This window comes from Hipposideros armiger, unplaced genomic scaffold (assembly GCF_001890085.2).
Source record: "Hipposideros armiger isolate ML-2016 unplaced genomic scaffold, ASM189008v1 scaffold_1271, whole genome shotgun sequence".
In the NCBI taxonomy this organism is placed as follows: Eukaryota; Metazoa; Chordata; class Mammalia; order Chiroptera; family Hipposideridae; genus Hipposideros; species Hipposideros armiger.
The window spans coordinates 203,556-220,816 of record NW_017732621.1 but is presented as its reverse complement, the minus strand read 5'-3'; the positions used below and the strand labels follow the sequence as shown (position 1 = coordinate 220,816).

The 17,261-nt window shown below is 39.4% G+C and overlaps 1 protein-coding gene across 1 annotated transcript in view; it reads right to left on the bottom strand.

The window, feature by feature from the left end:
- The window catches only part of LAMP2 (lysosome associated membrane protein 2), a 41,029-nt gene extending 27,621 nt beyond the window's left edge, over nt 1-13,408 (bottom strand). Inside the window, exons 1-2 of the mRNA XM_019633279.1 lie at nt 13,201-13,408; nt 1,549-1,667 (exon numbers count right to left, since the gene is read on the bottom strand). Of these exons, the coding sequence (XP_019488824.1) occupies nt 1,549-1,667; nt 13,201-13,264 (183 nt within the window). The 5' untranslated portion in view covers nt 13,265-13,408. The remainder of the gene's footprint in view (nt 1-1,548; nt 1,668-13,200) is intronic.
- Between the last annotated feature and the right edge of the window lie 3,853 nt (nt 13,409-17,261).

The window sequence follows — 17,261 nt, the reverse complement described above, 5'->3', positions numbered from 1 at the left end:
ACAGCTCTGATGCCCATTCCAGAAAAGGAGTTCCAAAATTGCTTTGAAGGGTGGACTAGGAACTGGTGTCAATGCATAGCTTCCCAAGGGGAGTACTTTGAAGATGACCATAGAGATATTCAGCAATGATGCATGTAGCACTTTTTCTAGGATGAGTTCGCAAACTTAATTGTCTGACCTTGTATACAATGGAATACTATTCAGCCATAAAAAAGATGAAATATTGCCATTTGCGACAACATGGATGAATCATGAAAAGTATAATGCTAAGTGAAGTAAGTCAGACAATAAAGGACAAAAACTATAAGGTTTTACTCATATGTGGAATATAAAACAAAAAGTAACAAACTAACAAAACAAACAAAAATAAGCTCATAGATACAGACAACGGAATGGTGGGTTACCACAGAGGAAAAAGGGTAGTGGGTAATTCCACTACCAGATATTATATATTACCATATCAACTATATGATAATGGAAGGAAACTGGACTTTGGGTGGTGGACACACAATAGAGTATACAAATATATTGGGTTGTCAGAAAAGTCATGATGCATTTTTGCAATGAAAAACATAGAAAAAATACATCATGACTTTTCTGACAATCCAATAGTATTATAACCTTGTACACCTGAAAAGTATATAATGTTATTAACCAATGTTATCCCAATAAAATAAATAAGAAATAATAAAAGACATGAAGTTGAAAAAGAAAAAGAAGTTTCTGGGTAAGGAACAAATAGGCAGTAATGAACACCAAGCATTTCCGAAGGATGTGCCACTTCAGTCTACATCACACATCCCCCATGGCCAGGCTGCCCTTTGCCTGGTTTGCTCAGATTCTCCAGCTACATACCAGTCCTCTGGGCAAATTCATGTACTATTGATATGACTAAAAGAAAAAGGAAAACTGGCCTGAACTTCTGTCCTTCAGTTTATTTTTTAAAGATTTGTATTAAAATATAGCTAAAATACAATATTATATTAGTTTCAGGTGTACATCATAGTTATTCAACAGTGTTTACCTAGTAATATACAGTTATTAACACATTATTGATTATATTTCCTATGCTAAAGAAGTGATCACGGTAAGTACAGCAACCATCTGACACTGTATCTTCAGTTGATTTTGAAAGAAATTAGGTTGTAAGTAGGCAGGACCTTAACTAGAAGAAAATAAGAAGGCAAAAGGATTGTGGAGATACCACCAAAAAAGATTTTAATAACAAGTTATTAAAAAGGGGGCAAGCTTTGATGTTAGTACATGTTAAAAACATTACAGAAGTAGTTAGACCTGAACGTCACAGTCTTCAAATAATTTGCCCTTAAGCAATTCCGAGAAAAACTCCAAAGAACCAGTTAATTAAAATATTCTTTCCAACACTAATCAGAATACTTTCGAGTATACATGTTTAAAAAAATACCCACAGAATTTAACTGTTAAGTCAGTTAACATATGAAGTCTTATTTGTATAAATGTACATACAGGATAAAAAAGAGAAGAATTAAATTCTGCCATAAAACTCAAGAGAAAAATACAAATACTTACATAATTTTTACTTGTAGTCTCATAGCGTATTGTGAAATTCATCTGCCATTTTGCATAAAGGCAAGTGGCTTTTTCTGAATCTGTCAAATTAAGCTCTAATGTGTAAGATGAGACAGCTCCTAAATTAAAAAGAGTAAGATTTTAAAATTGTACTACAAAAACATATATAAAATAAAAACAAGTTCCAATCACCACTGAAGTTCAGCCAGCTCTAAAGTGAAACAAAGTATTTTTAATAGATACAGTATCTTGGTGGTTGTTTTTCTTTATATTTTTAGTGGAATTCTATTGATAAAGTTAGCATTATCCCTTCCCAAAAGAATGGTTACTCAATTCTTAGGTAATGCCACAGACTGGTGACCTCCTTTTGTTTGCCTCCTAATAATAATTTCCATATCCATCTGTGCCTTGCTACTTTTGTTTTAGGCAATTATAGTTAGCCTGTGAGGACTGTTGTCTTTGAAGGTAAATGAGGTAAGGGGACGCTTGGAAAGGGTGTTAAATTCCTACTTCTCTCAAACCAGCTTATGGAATGTTCTCTGCAAAAATAACAATAGATCTGATATTCTATGGTCTTGTTGCTTTAAAGTCTTTCACAAACTACATGACATGATATGACAGACAGATGTCTTGGGAAACTATTTTGAAAGTGGCTTCAAAAGAAACTACTTGTGTACCATGTGATCAAAGGAAGAGAGCTGCAAAGTTTATTAGATAGGTAAGCAAAAGGTTAATTTTTATAAATGTGATACTGGTTCACCACTTTGTTTCACTTTAAAATCCAATTGATTAGAAAAGCTGATGGATCCTTTGACATGGACTCAAACTCACTTCCTGCATTCTCAACCTGCTACCTTTTTAGGCAGAGAAACCTTACAGAGAGAAAAGCCTTAGGACTTTTCAGCTAACATGACTCAGATCTTCTACACTAGGTTCAACATACGGAAGACATTACCTATTATACTGTATGCTGAAGAGTCCGAGGACTCAAAGTATGCCAGCAAACACACCAGCAGCATAAATGATGGGCAACCATCTAAGGATTTTCTTCACTGTCTCACACATTACCCAAGGAGTGCACTCAGAGTGAGTGCTTTCTGTTAAGTTAGCTGCAGATCCTTGAATGATATCTGAGCAATCCAATGTCATCTAGCAAGTAGGGACATGCTAAAGACTATAGAGGATAAAGTCCTAAGAGGAATACCAAGAAGGCATGCCTGAGCAATAGCTTCCAAACCATATAGAAAAGCCTACTGTCGGGCTCCAGAGTCTGGGCTGCCTTTCCAAGCCTGAATAATATGTTAAAAGTTTGTGGTTACTGACAGTGCCTAAACATATTGGCTAAGGCTCGAAAAGATCTTGTGAGGCCTAAGTAGGTTTTACAGCCATTCTTTTCTAAGTAAAATATGGAAGGGAAGTGTCATCACTGATTCAAGGCTACCCTGTAGTGGTGCTGAGAACTTCAGCTTATAATTTTTCTAATCAAATGGAGGCCTACTTTTTATACGCTGTCGCTCTTGATCTTGTTTAAAGCTTTTGACATATCCTCCTTATATTCAAAGCATTCAAAATTATTAGAAATCACCAAGAGAAGCTTCACATACATTAATCATTTACTTTCCAAAGACATTAGAGTAACAGAAAGAAAACATATAAAACAATAATACTTATCAATGTGGGCCGAGGTGGAGAAGTGAAGCTTGATGAAACAGGAGGTACAGGTTGTGGTTCAAATTTACCACTACAAGGTCTGACGATTAAGTTCACGAATTTGTTTGCAACGATGTTGCTAACCTTTTTTGATATCAAAGGGATTATTCATTATGAATTTGTACCAACTGAACAGTTAGCCAAGTTTACTATTTGGAAGTGCTGAAAAGGCTGCATGAAAAAGTTAGACGACCTCAACTTTTTGCCAGCAATTCACGGCGCTTGCATCACAACAATGCAGCAGCTCACACGGCACTGTCTGTGAGGGAGTTTTTAGCCAGTAAACAAATAACTGTACTGGAACACCCTCCCTACTCACCTGATCTGGCCGCCAATGACTTCTTTCTGTACCCAAAGATAAAGGAAATATTGAAAGGAAGACATTTTGGTGACATTCAGGACATCAAGGGTAATACAACGACAGCTCTGATGGCCATTCCAGAAAAGGAGTTCCAAAATTGCTTTGAAGGGTGGGCTAGGCACTGGCACCAGTGCACAGCTTCCCAAGGGGAGTACTTCGAAGATGACGGTAGTAACATTCAGCAATGACGTATGTAGCACTTTTTCTAGGATGAGTTCGCAAACTTAACTGTCATACCTTCATACATTAAATTCAAGATGTCTACCTGCCAATTTATGAGATCTGAGAAATGCCCTGGGGGCTCCAGCACATTTTGTTCCAGTCCCTTCACAGCATCTCTCCCTGTGAGAGCTATTTCTTCCACAGAGCTTACTTCACTTTCTGGTCTACATCTCCAACTATACAGGGACAGCTTTTACTCAAAGACCTATCACCTCAAACTCAACAATTCCAAAACTAAAATCCATTCTTCTGCTTCCTCCAAACTGATCCCCTTCTCAGCCTCTCTAGCTCTGAATGAAAGTCAGCACCACATACTCAAACTCAAAAGTCTGAGAATTAAATTAGCTTCTACTTCATTCTCTTCATAAAGTCCTACTGATTTTTCTCCTTCAAATTCTCTCTTAAATCCAATCTTTGCCTTTTATTTCTATCCCCAATCCACCACCCCATCCCTAAATTACTACAGACGCCTCCTAGCTGTTCCTAGAAGTGCTGCCAGATTAATGGTCCTTAAATACCTTTTCCTCTGTGGACACTTTCTTGTTTAAAAACTTTTCCTGGCTCCAAAATTCCCATATTAAATTTAAATTCTTCTGCTTGGCTTTCAAAGTAATCCTTAATCTTTCCTACCCTATTCCTTCAACTTCTCTCAAAGCATTTTCCCAGAACACACCCTTCGATACCAGTTAAACTTGTTCCACTGGACCCAAATGCAATTTGACCTCTCCCTCTAGGCTTCTATTGTACCTAACATTTGAAATTCTTTTTCTTCTACTTACCTAAATGTTCATCTCAGGAAGAATTTCACTCTAAAACATAAACTACCTTTTTTTTTTAACAATTTCTGGCACATACTACTGTCCACTATAAAAGCTGAAAATGTCAGATATTTGCTTTCCCAGACTCCCTTGCAGCAAGGATAGGATCCTGTACCAGGCTCCACCTAACAAAGCCAGCCACACCAGATTTTGAATAGAGAGGCCACAGAATGGAGCCAGGAATGGAACTATCACCCTCAGGTGGAAATAGCTACAGCAGGATCAAGCTCTCAGGAAACAAGGCAAGCAAAGCTGGTAGTGGCAGTGGCCACTGGTACAAGCTGCAATTTAATGATTAGCAGTGGAAGTACAACTCAGCAGCATGATTTGGGGCACTGAACCAGGCTTTGGGATATACATAGCTTGGAGCTCCCGTAATTCCAAGTTACCTAATATACATATATTATAACGTAAAATTGTATTGATGTGCAACATGAATATGGAAAAGTACACAGCATAACATATGAAAGGCAAAAGTGCACATAACATTAAGTATATAGCTAAAAGAATATTAATATTCACAAACTGAACCCACTAGTGTCAAGAAACAGACTATTCCAAGTACTCCTGAAGTCCCCCTGGCTCCCCCTTCCAGTACCATTCCCCTCCCACGGGCAACCATTATCCATTATCCTGACTTCTAACATGATAGATTAGTTTTGCCTGTTCTCAACTTGATATAAGTGGAATCATTCACTGGGCTCTCTTTTGTGCATGGCTTCTTTCACTCAATAGCATGTTTGTAAGATTCACCCCGGTTGCTGTGTGTAACTGCAGTTTGTTCATTCTCATTCTGTATGTATAGCTTTCTACTATTAGGTGACTACTCCACTACTCATCTATGCTACTGTTGATGGGCATTTGGATAATTTCCAGTTTAGCTCTAATACAAATGGACACATTAGTGCACACATGTGTATGTGCATCTGTTGGGTCAAGGAATGAAACTGTGGGGTCAAAGGGTATGCATGTGCCCTGGTATCTTTTTAAAAATTATTTTTCCAATTAAAATTAAACAGATTTTACTTGTGTTACTTATAATTAAGAACCTGGACTTGTGGGGTGGCCGGGTGGCTCAGTTGGTTAGAATGTGTGCTCTGAGCAACAGGGTTGCTGGTTCAATTCCCACATGGGCTGGTGAGCTAGGCCCTCTGCAACTAGATTAAAGACAATGACTTGAGCTGAATTGCCGCTGAGCTGCCAGTGGGCAGCCAGAGGGCTCAGTTGGCTAGAGCGCATGCTCTTAACAACAAGGTTGCCGCTTCAACTCCTGCATGGGATGGTGGGCTGCACCCCCCCGCAACTAGATTGAAAACGGCAACTGGACTTGGTGCTGAGCTGCGCCCTCCACAACTAAGATTGAAGGACAACTTGACTTGGAGCTGATGGGTCCTGGAAAAAACACATTGTTCCCCTATAAAGTTGTGTTTGTTTTTCTTTTTAAAAAGAACTTGGACTGTTATGCTATCCATTTTTCAGCAGCCATTTTCTCCACAAAGATTTCCTTGACTATGGAAGGAGAACTGACTCTGGGTGGTGAACACACAATGTGATATACAGATGTATTACAGAATTATACACTTGAAACCTATGTAACTTTACTAACCATTGTCACCCCAATAAACTTTAATTTTTAAAAGAAAGCCTCGAGTAGTCATAGTGCATATCCCCACATTTCAGTATATCTTACACTATTCTGAATTATTCAGTTATTTTATGCCTGTAAATCCTGCCCTCCCTATTGTCATATGCTCCAAAACAGCAGTTTTCAACTGTCATTTCACAACAAACGGATATGCCATGGTAAATTATATTACAGCATACAAGTAATTTGTTAATAAAAAAAAGTACCAAAGTCTGTGAATGAATGATATATATGGATAGATTCAAGATTCACTTTTGATAATGCCTGTGCCACTCATTTGAATTTCAGTATGCTCCCTTAAACAGATGATCTTATCTATGCCACAGCCCCTAAGGAGTGTGTCTTTTATATGAATGTCATCTATCATGGGTGTCATGGTGATGGAGACTATGTCTATTATGTTTCCTCTATCTCCTATCATTACTAGTAGTGCTGAATACATACTAGATTCTCAATAAATACTGATTGATTGTATCAAGGTAAAAACAGCCTGCAATAAGAACCTGAAATATACCTTAATTACAGAAAGGCCAATCTTTTACCTCTTCCAAATCATGAACCCAATCTATCAGTCTTCGGGATACTCCTTCAACCCCCATGTCAGTTTTCTCAATAAATTTTGACATGGATTCCAAGCTACGAATAATGCTTTTATCATAAGGTAAGTTTACAGTTGAAACATTTACACTTCAGTAAAAAATCTCCAGCAACCCATTTCCATTCTTATTTCTGTGTTTGATTTTAGAACAACCAAACCATTTTTGTTTAAATGCTTTATGACATGAAAAAAACAGCTTATGAATATATCCTAGAGTATGTAATTATAGAGCTGAGAGTTCATGAAAGGCATGCCTCAAAATGAACTTTCTCAAATTCAAATATCCTCTCAATCTTGTTTCCAAAGAAATCATTTACAGGTTATTTTAGAACTGAGAACTTATTTCTCCAAGCATAAGTTATTGCAAAAAAATGACTGCTTTACAAGTCTATTTGACCCAATGAAGCTGAAAAATAAACATTTGTAAACAAGATGGGGGTGGGGGGTGGGAACCTAATACTAGTGGCAAACAAAATCAGTAAAAAAACAAACAAACGATGATCTAAGAAGCAATATTATGAAGTGATTAAGAGCCCCAACCCTGGAGTTGAAGAGCCAGACTTCAAATCAGGCTGTCCAATTTACTAGCTGTGAGACTCAGAGCAAGTTAAACTTGCAAAGAATTGTAGTGTGTATATTTCTCTAATAGGTTCTTCAAAAGTAAGTAAACCCTTCAGAGCTAAGATAACTTTGCCTAGCAAGTTAGAGATTCCAACTTATGAGTTTCCCTTCTAGTAAACACAGCACCTAAAGGGATCCTTCCCAACTTTTAGATATATGTTTACTTTCATCATATTAAGTTATAGACTCTTATCCTCAAACTCATCAATTCAGAATGATGTTGAGCAAAGGGTCTTTAAAAAAGGAAAAAAACACAGGCAGCCGAGTGGCTCAGTTGGTTAAGAGCTCACTCAAGAGTGTGAGCTAAGCAACAGCGGTTCGATTCCTGGCCCGAGCTGAGTTGCCGCTGAGCTGCCAACAGGTGGCAGGATGGCTCAGCTAAAAAATAAAAAGATAAAAACAGGACATAGGCATACAATACCTATTTACTCTTTCTTTTCTATTGATAGGTTTGTTAAGTCAGATAAACTGTTCCTCATTTACAATTCCTCATTTACAATCCCTAATATAGGTACAATCATCACATTCATTTGCTGATACTCTTGATTTCTGGTAAATCTCTTAAAAAGGAAAAGTAATAATATGATTGTAAGCTACAAAATAATTTCATTTTTTAAGGTCAGAGGGTGGGTAATAAGATTCAACACTATTCAACTAATGGAAAGAGCTTATTGCTGAGTGGTATCTGGCAGACCTCTAGAACTCTTTTGCAACTCACAGCAGGATACCAACAAGTGCAAATAAAGTATACTTTTGGATCAGAAGAGATCTCTGATCACTTTAGTACAAAATTATGATTGAGATGCTTTTGTGACAATAGGAGGAAGATCACTTAAGTCAGCCACAGTGCTGTAAAATAATCCTTGATCACAAATTCCACCCAAGGATATAGAGGGAGGAAGCTGTACTCATGGGAAATATTTGAATATCTATAATCTTATCAGGTGTGATAACCAATGATTCCCGAAAGAATAATAAGCCTATCCTTTCAAGTAGCTCTATTATAGATAGAATAATTTTAGGAGAACCTTGAAATCAGTTCAACCAAATGTGGTAAGCTACAGAAAAATCTCAGTGTTTACATTTTCTTTTATACCACTTTCAAAAGGAGAGAGATTGATTCTTTGTGAAAACCTTATTCTCCTTCTCATCAAGGACTTCCTAGTTCTCCATGTTAACCTTCTCTGCTATGTAGGTATATCAAAAGGGGTACAGGTAAGATACTATCATTTTATATGAGATTATACTTTAGTAAGTAGGTTTATAATTATCTGTATTTCTTAGCACTGATCTTGAACTTCTCAACCCAAAGACACCAAAAAAAACTTGCAAAACATAACTTAAGGTTCAACAAGAATAAGGAGACCAATTTGGTCTAGTTCACCATCATATCCCCAGTGCCTACCAATGAATACCCTCAGCAAAAATTTACGGAGAATTAACCGTGTACCAGGCCCTGTGCTGGAGGCACAGGCAATTAACAGTACATAGATAGTCTCCGTTCTCAGAAACTAATACCATAGGTGAGACTTGACTGGTACTGGAAGAAAAAAAAGTAGAAAACAGACTAGCCTAATAACCTAAGAGTTTGGGAAAGACAAGATTTACTCCTATTCCTCTAGATCAGCGGTTCTCAACCTTTCTAATGCCACCACCCATTAATACAGTTCCTCATGTTGTGGGGACCCCCAACCATAAAATTATTTTCGTTGCTACTCTATAACAACTGTAATTTTGCTACTGTTATGAATCGTAATGTAAATATATTTTTGTTTTCCGATGGTCTTCGGCGAGCCCTGTGAAAGGGTCGCTCGACCCCCAAAGGGGTCGCGACCCACAGGTTGAGAACTGCTGATCTAGATGCTCACCTGGCTGACCTCCTTCCAACACTCAGGTCTCTGCTCAAATGTCACACAACAATGGGAGGCCTTCTGAACCCATCATCACTCTTATTATCTGCCCATTCTTCTTCCGAATCACCTTCTGCATTTTCTCCACAGTGCTTATCACTATCTGAAATTATATTATTTATCTGTTGATATGTCTTCTGCCACTAAAATGTAAGCTCCATGAGAGCAGGAACCTCATCTGTCTTTCCCGTTGCTCTATCTATCCCTTTCACCTAGTATAGTGGCTGGTATACAGTAGGCATTCCATAAACATTTGTGAGAGAGAGTGGTTCCAACCAGTGAAGCACACACTCAGGATATTTCTATGAGGTTTTTCCCTGCCCCAAAAAGCCTCAACGCTATAAAAACCAGAAGTCACTAGTTATAAGAATCAATAACCACAAAAGAATTCTGAAATCTATAATGTCACAAAAAGGGAACAGTTAGACAATGATGCTAGGAAAGGATTTTCATCCACTACTCTCTTCCTAATGTCTATATATAGCTCTTCTCCAGAAAGTTCTCTATTCAGTTACAATTCATTAAAATAAATATCAGCATAAATTAATCTCTGTGGAAAAGACCAATATATAGACTCTAAGAATTCTTTTCTATCCTTACTCTAAAGCAGTCATTTTTAAAAAGTAGGGTTACCAGTGGAGCTTGGGTAGAATTATAAAGTCACAAAGTAAAAGCAGCACAGCTAGAGCACTAATGTTAACGAGACTATAAATTCAGTACAGATCCTCCCTCATGGGTACTCTCTGCAGTACCCAGGAACAACATGACATTCATAACAGGTACTTAACAAATATTTACTGAGTTTTCAAAAACCCATTCTTGCAATTTTGATATATAAAAGCAACATGCAAAATGCACCAAGCAACTGAAAACCTGCTAAATTCTCAAGAGACAAAACCACACGGAAGGAGTTTGAGCACCACACTGAACCACCAGCTGTCAGAAAAAGCAGCCGTACAGAAGAGGCGATTTCTATTTCATCCTGGTGCTTTTTAAAAATTTGATCTGGGTATATTATTAACTTTTACTCTTCCAAATACTGTTTTGAACTTGGACGTGAAGGTAATCAATCTTGGAAATCTTCCAAGAAGATGAATCTAGTTAGTCCCAATCAATAACTGGCAAACTAGCAGATGAGCTGATGGGTTCTTTTATGTGCTTGTTTTTCCCTGTTTATTTTCTGCAATAAGCAAGCATTGCTTTTGTAAAAACAAAATAAAACAAAAAGCTTTCATTAAAAAAAGTAATGACATGAAAAACAAGTAGAACAACTATTTTTTTCACTTTCTCTAAACAGTAACAATGTTGTGCTTGTGCAGATTCAATTGGCAATGAATTGCTGGTTAACATGCTTTGTTCAGATGTGTTCTAGACACTGATAAAGTGCTTTTCTGGTAAACAAGCCTCTCTTAGGGTTGCTGGGCCTTCAGTAAGTGCTTCACAGTAATGTTAAAGCTTTGTATTGTGCTTAAACAAAGCCTCCGCATTCCCTTTACAGGGCTAGAGAAGAGTTTCCTGCACTGTGTGGACAGCAGACTAGATCAAGGATTCCCAAATGTTTTGGGTGTCAGGACCCCCTTTACTCTCTTATTCACTGAGGAGCTCAAAGAGCTTCGGTTTATGTGCGTTATATCTATTGATATTTGCATTATTAGAAGTTAAAACTGAGAAGTAAATAAAACACAATATCAGAGCCAACAGAAGGGTGATGTCATCACTTATTATGTAGCCTATGGAAAACTCCACTGTGCACGCGTGAGAGGATGAGAGTGAAAAAGACAAATAACTTCTTCGTATTCTTTTGGAAATAGTTTTGATCTGACAGGCCCCCAGCAAAGATCCTTTAGAATCACTAGATCAGATCATCAAGAACCCTTCCAATGCTATGGCTGGAGCAAGATTTCTCAACTTTGGCACTATTGACATTTTAAGATGGATCCTTCTTTTTTTGGGGGGAGGGAAGCTGTCCTGTACATTGTAGGATATTTAGAAGCATCCCTGGCCTCTACCCACTAGATGCCAAAAGCAATCCCCAGTTGTGACAACCAAAAATGTCTCCAGATATTGCTAAATGTTCCCTGATTGAGAATCCACCATTCAAGGGTGTTGATTTCATTCTACTGAAATGTGAATTACAGGATGTGTATCTCTCACTGTCTTCTCAGGTCCCTAATATATCTATTTCTTCTCCACTCCCATCTGGGTCTATTCCTTCTGGTTTTTATTTGTTTGTTGTTGTTGTTTTTGTTTTAATTAGGTTACAGCCAGAGTCAGCGGATAGCGACAAATAGGATGAATCAGGTCAGGAAGAGACATTCTGGTCAAAGTTCACCTTTCAGGCATTAAAGTCAGCAGAGACCCACTGCTTATAGGGGGAGGGTATCACAGCACAATCAGCCAACACTCACCCAGCCATTCTGAGGACCTGGTAACAACCCAAACCTTAGGAAGTTACCTACCCTCCTCCTCCCCAGACCAGGTAATAGGCCAGTTGTATCATAGGGAAGAAGAAAGCGAACTTCTGAAAGCAGAGAGGCAGTATACAAGATTCAGATACACCACCTCTAAAATCTCACATCTAGGAGGCCCTCCCAATTGAAACATCTTGGGACTTTCTGGCCAGGAGGAAGTAGCAAAACTGTAGAACATTGACATATTCAACACCTCCAAGTCAGATATTCACTCCCCACCGAAGTTTCCACTCATCACTTTAGTCTCCAGAGGTTGGGCCCGAGTTTTCTCACCTGGAAATTGCCCCTGCCACCTTACATTCCTTTCCCCCTCAAAACTCCAACTACCCAAAGAATATAATTAATAATGTTGTAAATATTTTGTAGGGTGTCAGGTGGTCACATTTCTTGCTAGGGAGACCGCATCATGGATGGGGAAGAGGCTTGATCACTGCACTGTACACCTGAAGCTGATGTTGTATAATATTGTATGTCAACTATAAGGGAATATATAAATATATATATATATATATATAGTCATGGGACGTGGAGTATAGTGTGGGAGTGGAGTCAAGGGAATTGTAATAGATATGTATGATATTGGGGGAGAAGTGGGGCGGCGGATTGGGGGAGGGGGTTGTCACTTTGAGGGGTAAAAAGTACAACTATTGCACTGCGTTGTACAGCTGAAACTAATTCTAAAAAATGTGTATTTCACAATAAAAAATAATTAAAAGAAAAAAAAAACTCCAACTACCAAACAAATGCAGCACCATTCCTCATCTCTTTAACCATCTTTCCTCCACAGCCTCAACTTCTTACCCACAAAAGCCCCAACCCTCTCACTGTCCCTCAAACTCTACTATCATATCTGCCACCCTTCCCCCAAGCAAGCAGTCTCTTCCCTCTCCAATTTTCTCTCTCGCTGCACACTTTTCCACCATCAAAACTCTTCCCTGATCATAGGAAACCAGGACTCTCCTAATTGTCTCTGCCACCCCAGAATCTGCATGTAATACCCTCCTACGCTCACCCCTTAATATCTTCCCCAAGTTACTCTTCCTACTCCTTCGGCGTCCACCCCACCCCCCCTTACTTGCCCCTTCTTATTCTCATGGGCCTTTCTTCCCCCGCCATCCCTCGGTCAGGCCTTCTCTAGGTCACCGCTCCCCACCCCAGGGCAAGCTCCACCGCCCAGTGTCAGCTGTTCAGCCTCCCAAGCACCTCCCCCTAGGACCAGTCTTGCCAGTTGTGGCCTTTGAACTGGGCGCCCAGAGCCCAGGCGGAGAGACTGAGCAGGCGGGCCCGACAACTCACCCAGGACGAGGCAGAGCAGAACGAGCCCCGAGCCCGGAACCGGGGAGAGGCGGAAGCACACCATGATCCTGCAGAGTAGGGGGCGGCGACGGCGACGAGAGCAGCAACGCCACGAAAAAGGCAGAAGAAACGGGAAAAGACAGCCACCGACCACCGACTTCACTGCTGCAAAAGCCAGGACTAGGAGCTTCAGCGCGGGTCATAAGACTAGGGGCGGGGCTCTTTCTTGTCTTTAGCCTATCTGCGCGCTTAAAAGCGGCGAAAGGGGTGGTGATGATGTAGGGGCGGGTGGCTAGGACGACCACGCCCTGGCTTTTTGGTTCACAATCATTCTTAGGCTCCTAAGAGATATGCGTGGACGGCTTTGTCTGAGGCTAAAGAGAGCGGATGAACTTTTGTGGGTGTAGATAGTAGAGATTATTTCAGTTCCGACTCCTTGAGGAAGAAGAGAATAATTTTGCTCGTGTTGAAATGGTTACTAGGCATCACAACGTAATGTATACAAAAATCATACATGATGATTCTCCAAACACTGTTGTTACCTATGCAGTTCATGCTGTTAAATGGCCAACAGAGCTAGTGGGTAGTATGGAGGAGCCACTGACCGCCAGAGCAAGATGTGGCCTTGAAGTTCACTAAATTACAACACCCTGTTTTTCAGATGGGGAAATTGAACTCAGAAAAAGGAAGTCTTCTTTAAATACTGAAAGAAAGAAAATGAGATAAAGTAAAATAAAATAGAAAGATAAGGAGAGAAAAAAAAGATCATGCATATTCCTACTACCCAGAGAGAGACACTGTTTATCCTTCCTTCCTTCCTTCCTTCCTTCCAGTTGTTTTTCCTATGCATATACAAATGTAAATATTCTTTAATGAATTCATACTAAACATACTATTTGGTGTACTTAACAGCTGAACATATGAAACCTAAAATATTCAACAAATGAAAACATTCAAAAACTTGAGATTCAAAAACTTGAGATTTAAAAATCTCAAATTGGGATAAAGCACTGCTTCTCTTTTTTAAATTTGTTTTTGTTTTCTGTTGTTCTTGTGTTTTGCTCCGCTTCTCAATTGTTAGTTTCTGGGGATTTTTAATAACATACAGATTTCTGTACCTCATTCCCCAGAGATTCTGAAACAGTAGGTCTGTGGCAGTGCTAGGAATCTGTTTTCTTAACAAGAGCTGTTTCTCAATCCTGGCTGCTTGTTGGAATCACTTGTGGCGCTGTAAAACTAGAGATGCCCCCTTGGTCCCACCTTTTGAGATTCGGATTCAGTTGGCGCTTGGGGCCTGGGCATTGCGTTTTTCTCAGAACTCCCCAAGGCAATATTTGTGGGTCAGAGATGGTCTCTAAGGTGGCTCCAGCTTTACAATTCTAGGATTCTATAAGATTAATGTTCACTTGTTTAAAATATAAGAAAACAAAGTGCCTCAATGTGTCAAATATCCGGTTTAATAAGTTGTTGCCCTTAACCTTTTGCAGATGTCATCAAATTAAAAAAATGGAACATAGGCCAGCTGAGTGACTCAGTTGGTTAAGCGCTTGCTCAAGAGTGCGAGCTCTGAGCAAAAGGGTAGCGGGTTCGATTCACAGCCAAGCTGAGCTGCCGCTGAGCTGCCAACAGGTGGCAGGATGGCTCAGCTAAAAAAAAATATGGAACTAAGTAAGATAGAGCAGCCTTAAATGCTAAATCCCCCCATCACAACCTTTCCCCCTGACAAAACAAATGCTGGTTCTTTGACTGGGACAGACACCTTCATGAGACAGAACAATATTTTGGAAGTGGCAGGGAAATTATGTGTATTTTATCAGAAAAATTAGGCTAAAAATACTCAAAGCTTTGTTTGGTCTGAGTTTCCACAGTCACAATTATTTAATGTTTTCCCCTACACCCAATGAGAACTCCTCCCTTTTGTATGAAATTTTTCCGATTTTCTGTGCCTAGTTGAAAGAACTTGCCCCAGGTTCTTGTGCAGTGGACGCAAGTCTGTAGAACTAGGATTGTATTTGAGGAACACAAGGAGATCCCCTTCCATCTGAGCTTAGTATCTGTTGACTTGGTTGTTAATACTGCTGCATCCAAAGTGCTTTTATGTGTACTTCGTCTCTTACCATACCTCATACCTCCACGGTGGGCAAAACTCTTCAAAACACACACACACACACACACACACACACATACACACACACGTGCGTGCAGCTCTCTACTAGCATAGGTAGATTATGGCTCTTTTCAGCAGCATTGAAAACTCATGACTTTTTGCCCAGGGAGCCGGGATCACTGGCAAACACTTCCCTAATGTGAGGACACCGATGGTGTAAGAAATAATGACACAATCACATTTTGTAAATGATAGACCATGAAATGTGTGGGTCAGAGGAAGGAAATGAGCATAATGACACAGATTTAGAATGAAACATTATAAATGCTTATTAAATCAATGAATAAGTGGCCCTGAGTTATGTGTCATCTATTTGCCAAATTATGATTTTTTAAATCTGCATTCTCTGCCATTTTTTTCTTTCCCGACTCATCCTCCTGTTAGTTTCTCCTACATTCTTTTTTCCTTTCTCCCTCTAGCATGTTCCTCTTTTCTACATAATGCCTCCAAACTGTGAGAGTATGGTCAATTGCTCAACCCCAAAATAGAGGTCACAGTGGACTCAAAATGCTGCTTGCTGGATGAATGGGGATACACCATTTTGAGTTATTAGTTTTCCCCAGCAGGAGTCTTCTCAAGCTCTCCGCCCCCTACCCCACCCCCTCAAAAAAATCTGATGTAACCTGCTTAAACAAAATGGTTCTCAATTTTGAGCATGTATCAAAATTATCAAAAGGGCTTTTTAAAACACAGATTGTTTGGCCCCACTATGGAGTTTGAGCAGGTCATGGGTGGGGCACAATAATCTGCATTTCTAGCAACTTCCCAGATAATACAGATGCTGCTGATCTGGAAAGCACACTCTGAGTAACACAGTCCCAAAACTCATATCTGGGGTTACCCTTCCTCTGGGATGGGACTAAGAGGTGGGGAGAAGGGACTTCTATTAACTTCTGCAGTATTTAAATTTTTACAGCAATTGGATTGTTTTTGTACTAATGATTTTTAAATTAATGAATGCAAATCATTTTAAAAATCAAATAATTTTAAAAGTTATAAAATCAAAAGGAAACACACTTTCCCTTCCTCTGGACCCCACTCCCACTCTTCAAAGCAATAACTGTTAACAGCCTCTTTTTTATATACTATCAGGAAAAAATTATGCATGTACCTGCATATGTAATTATATTCTTTTTTTTAATTAGACAAATACAAGCATGCTCTTCATATTGCTTAGTGACTTGCTTTTTCTCAGTGGCATATCTTGAGTATGATCCTTTAAAGGCATATGGCTTTATCTCATTCTTTTAAATGGCTGCATAAACTTTAATCGTGTGGCTGTACTATTGTATAATTTATAAAAACACTACAAATATTCTTAAACCCCTTTTCCCCAAGAAATACCTAAATCTGTCTGCAGCATCACCATGTGGTTAATGTAGGAATTGCATCACGGAAGACCAACACCATTAATATAAGGGAATTTTAATAAACCATTTAGGCTTATGTTGCTGGTTTGAAAACTGGATACTTCCCACAAGATAAGCTTTGCTGTTGTGGCCAGAGCAAAATGGGGTCCAGCAGTAGTGATGCTGAAGTGGATTTCTGGAACCCATTCAGTCATCAGATTATCGTGAAACCTTAGGAAAGTCACTTCATGCTTTTTGTGCATCTGATCTGCCTCCCCACACACATAAGAAGATTCTCTCTTACCCCACTCTCCACCCCCACCCCCACTTGGAGGAGACAGGGACATAGTCAGCTGATTGCAAGAAGTTGCTTCTTAAAAGAGTACGAAGTTAAAACACTAGTTGGTCTCTTGTGTGTATCGCTTTGATCATTTAAAAAGGGGCAGTATAGGGTAGGCCGAGTGGCGCATTGGTTAAGAACTGGCTTGGGACGCCAGAGGGCCCCGGTTTGGATCCCACATATGAGGGCCAGTGACACTGCCCTC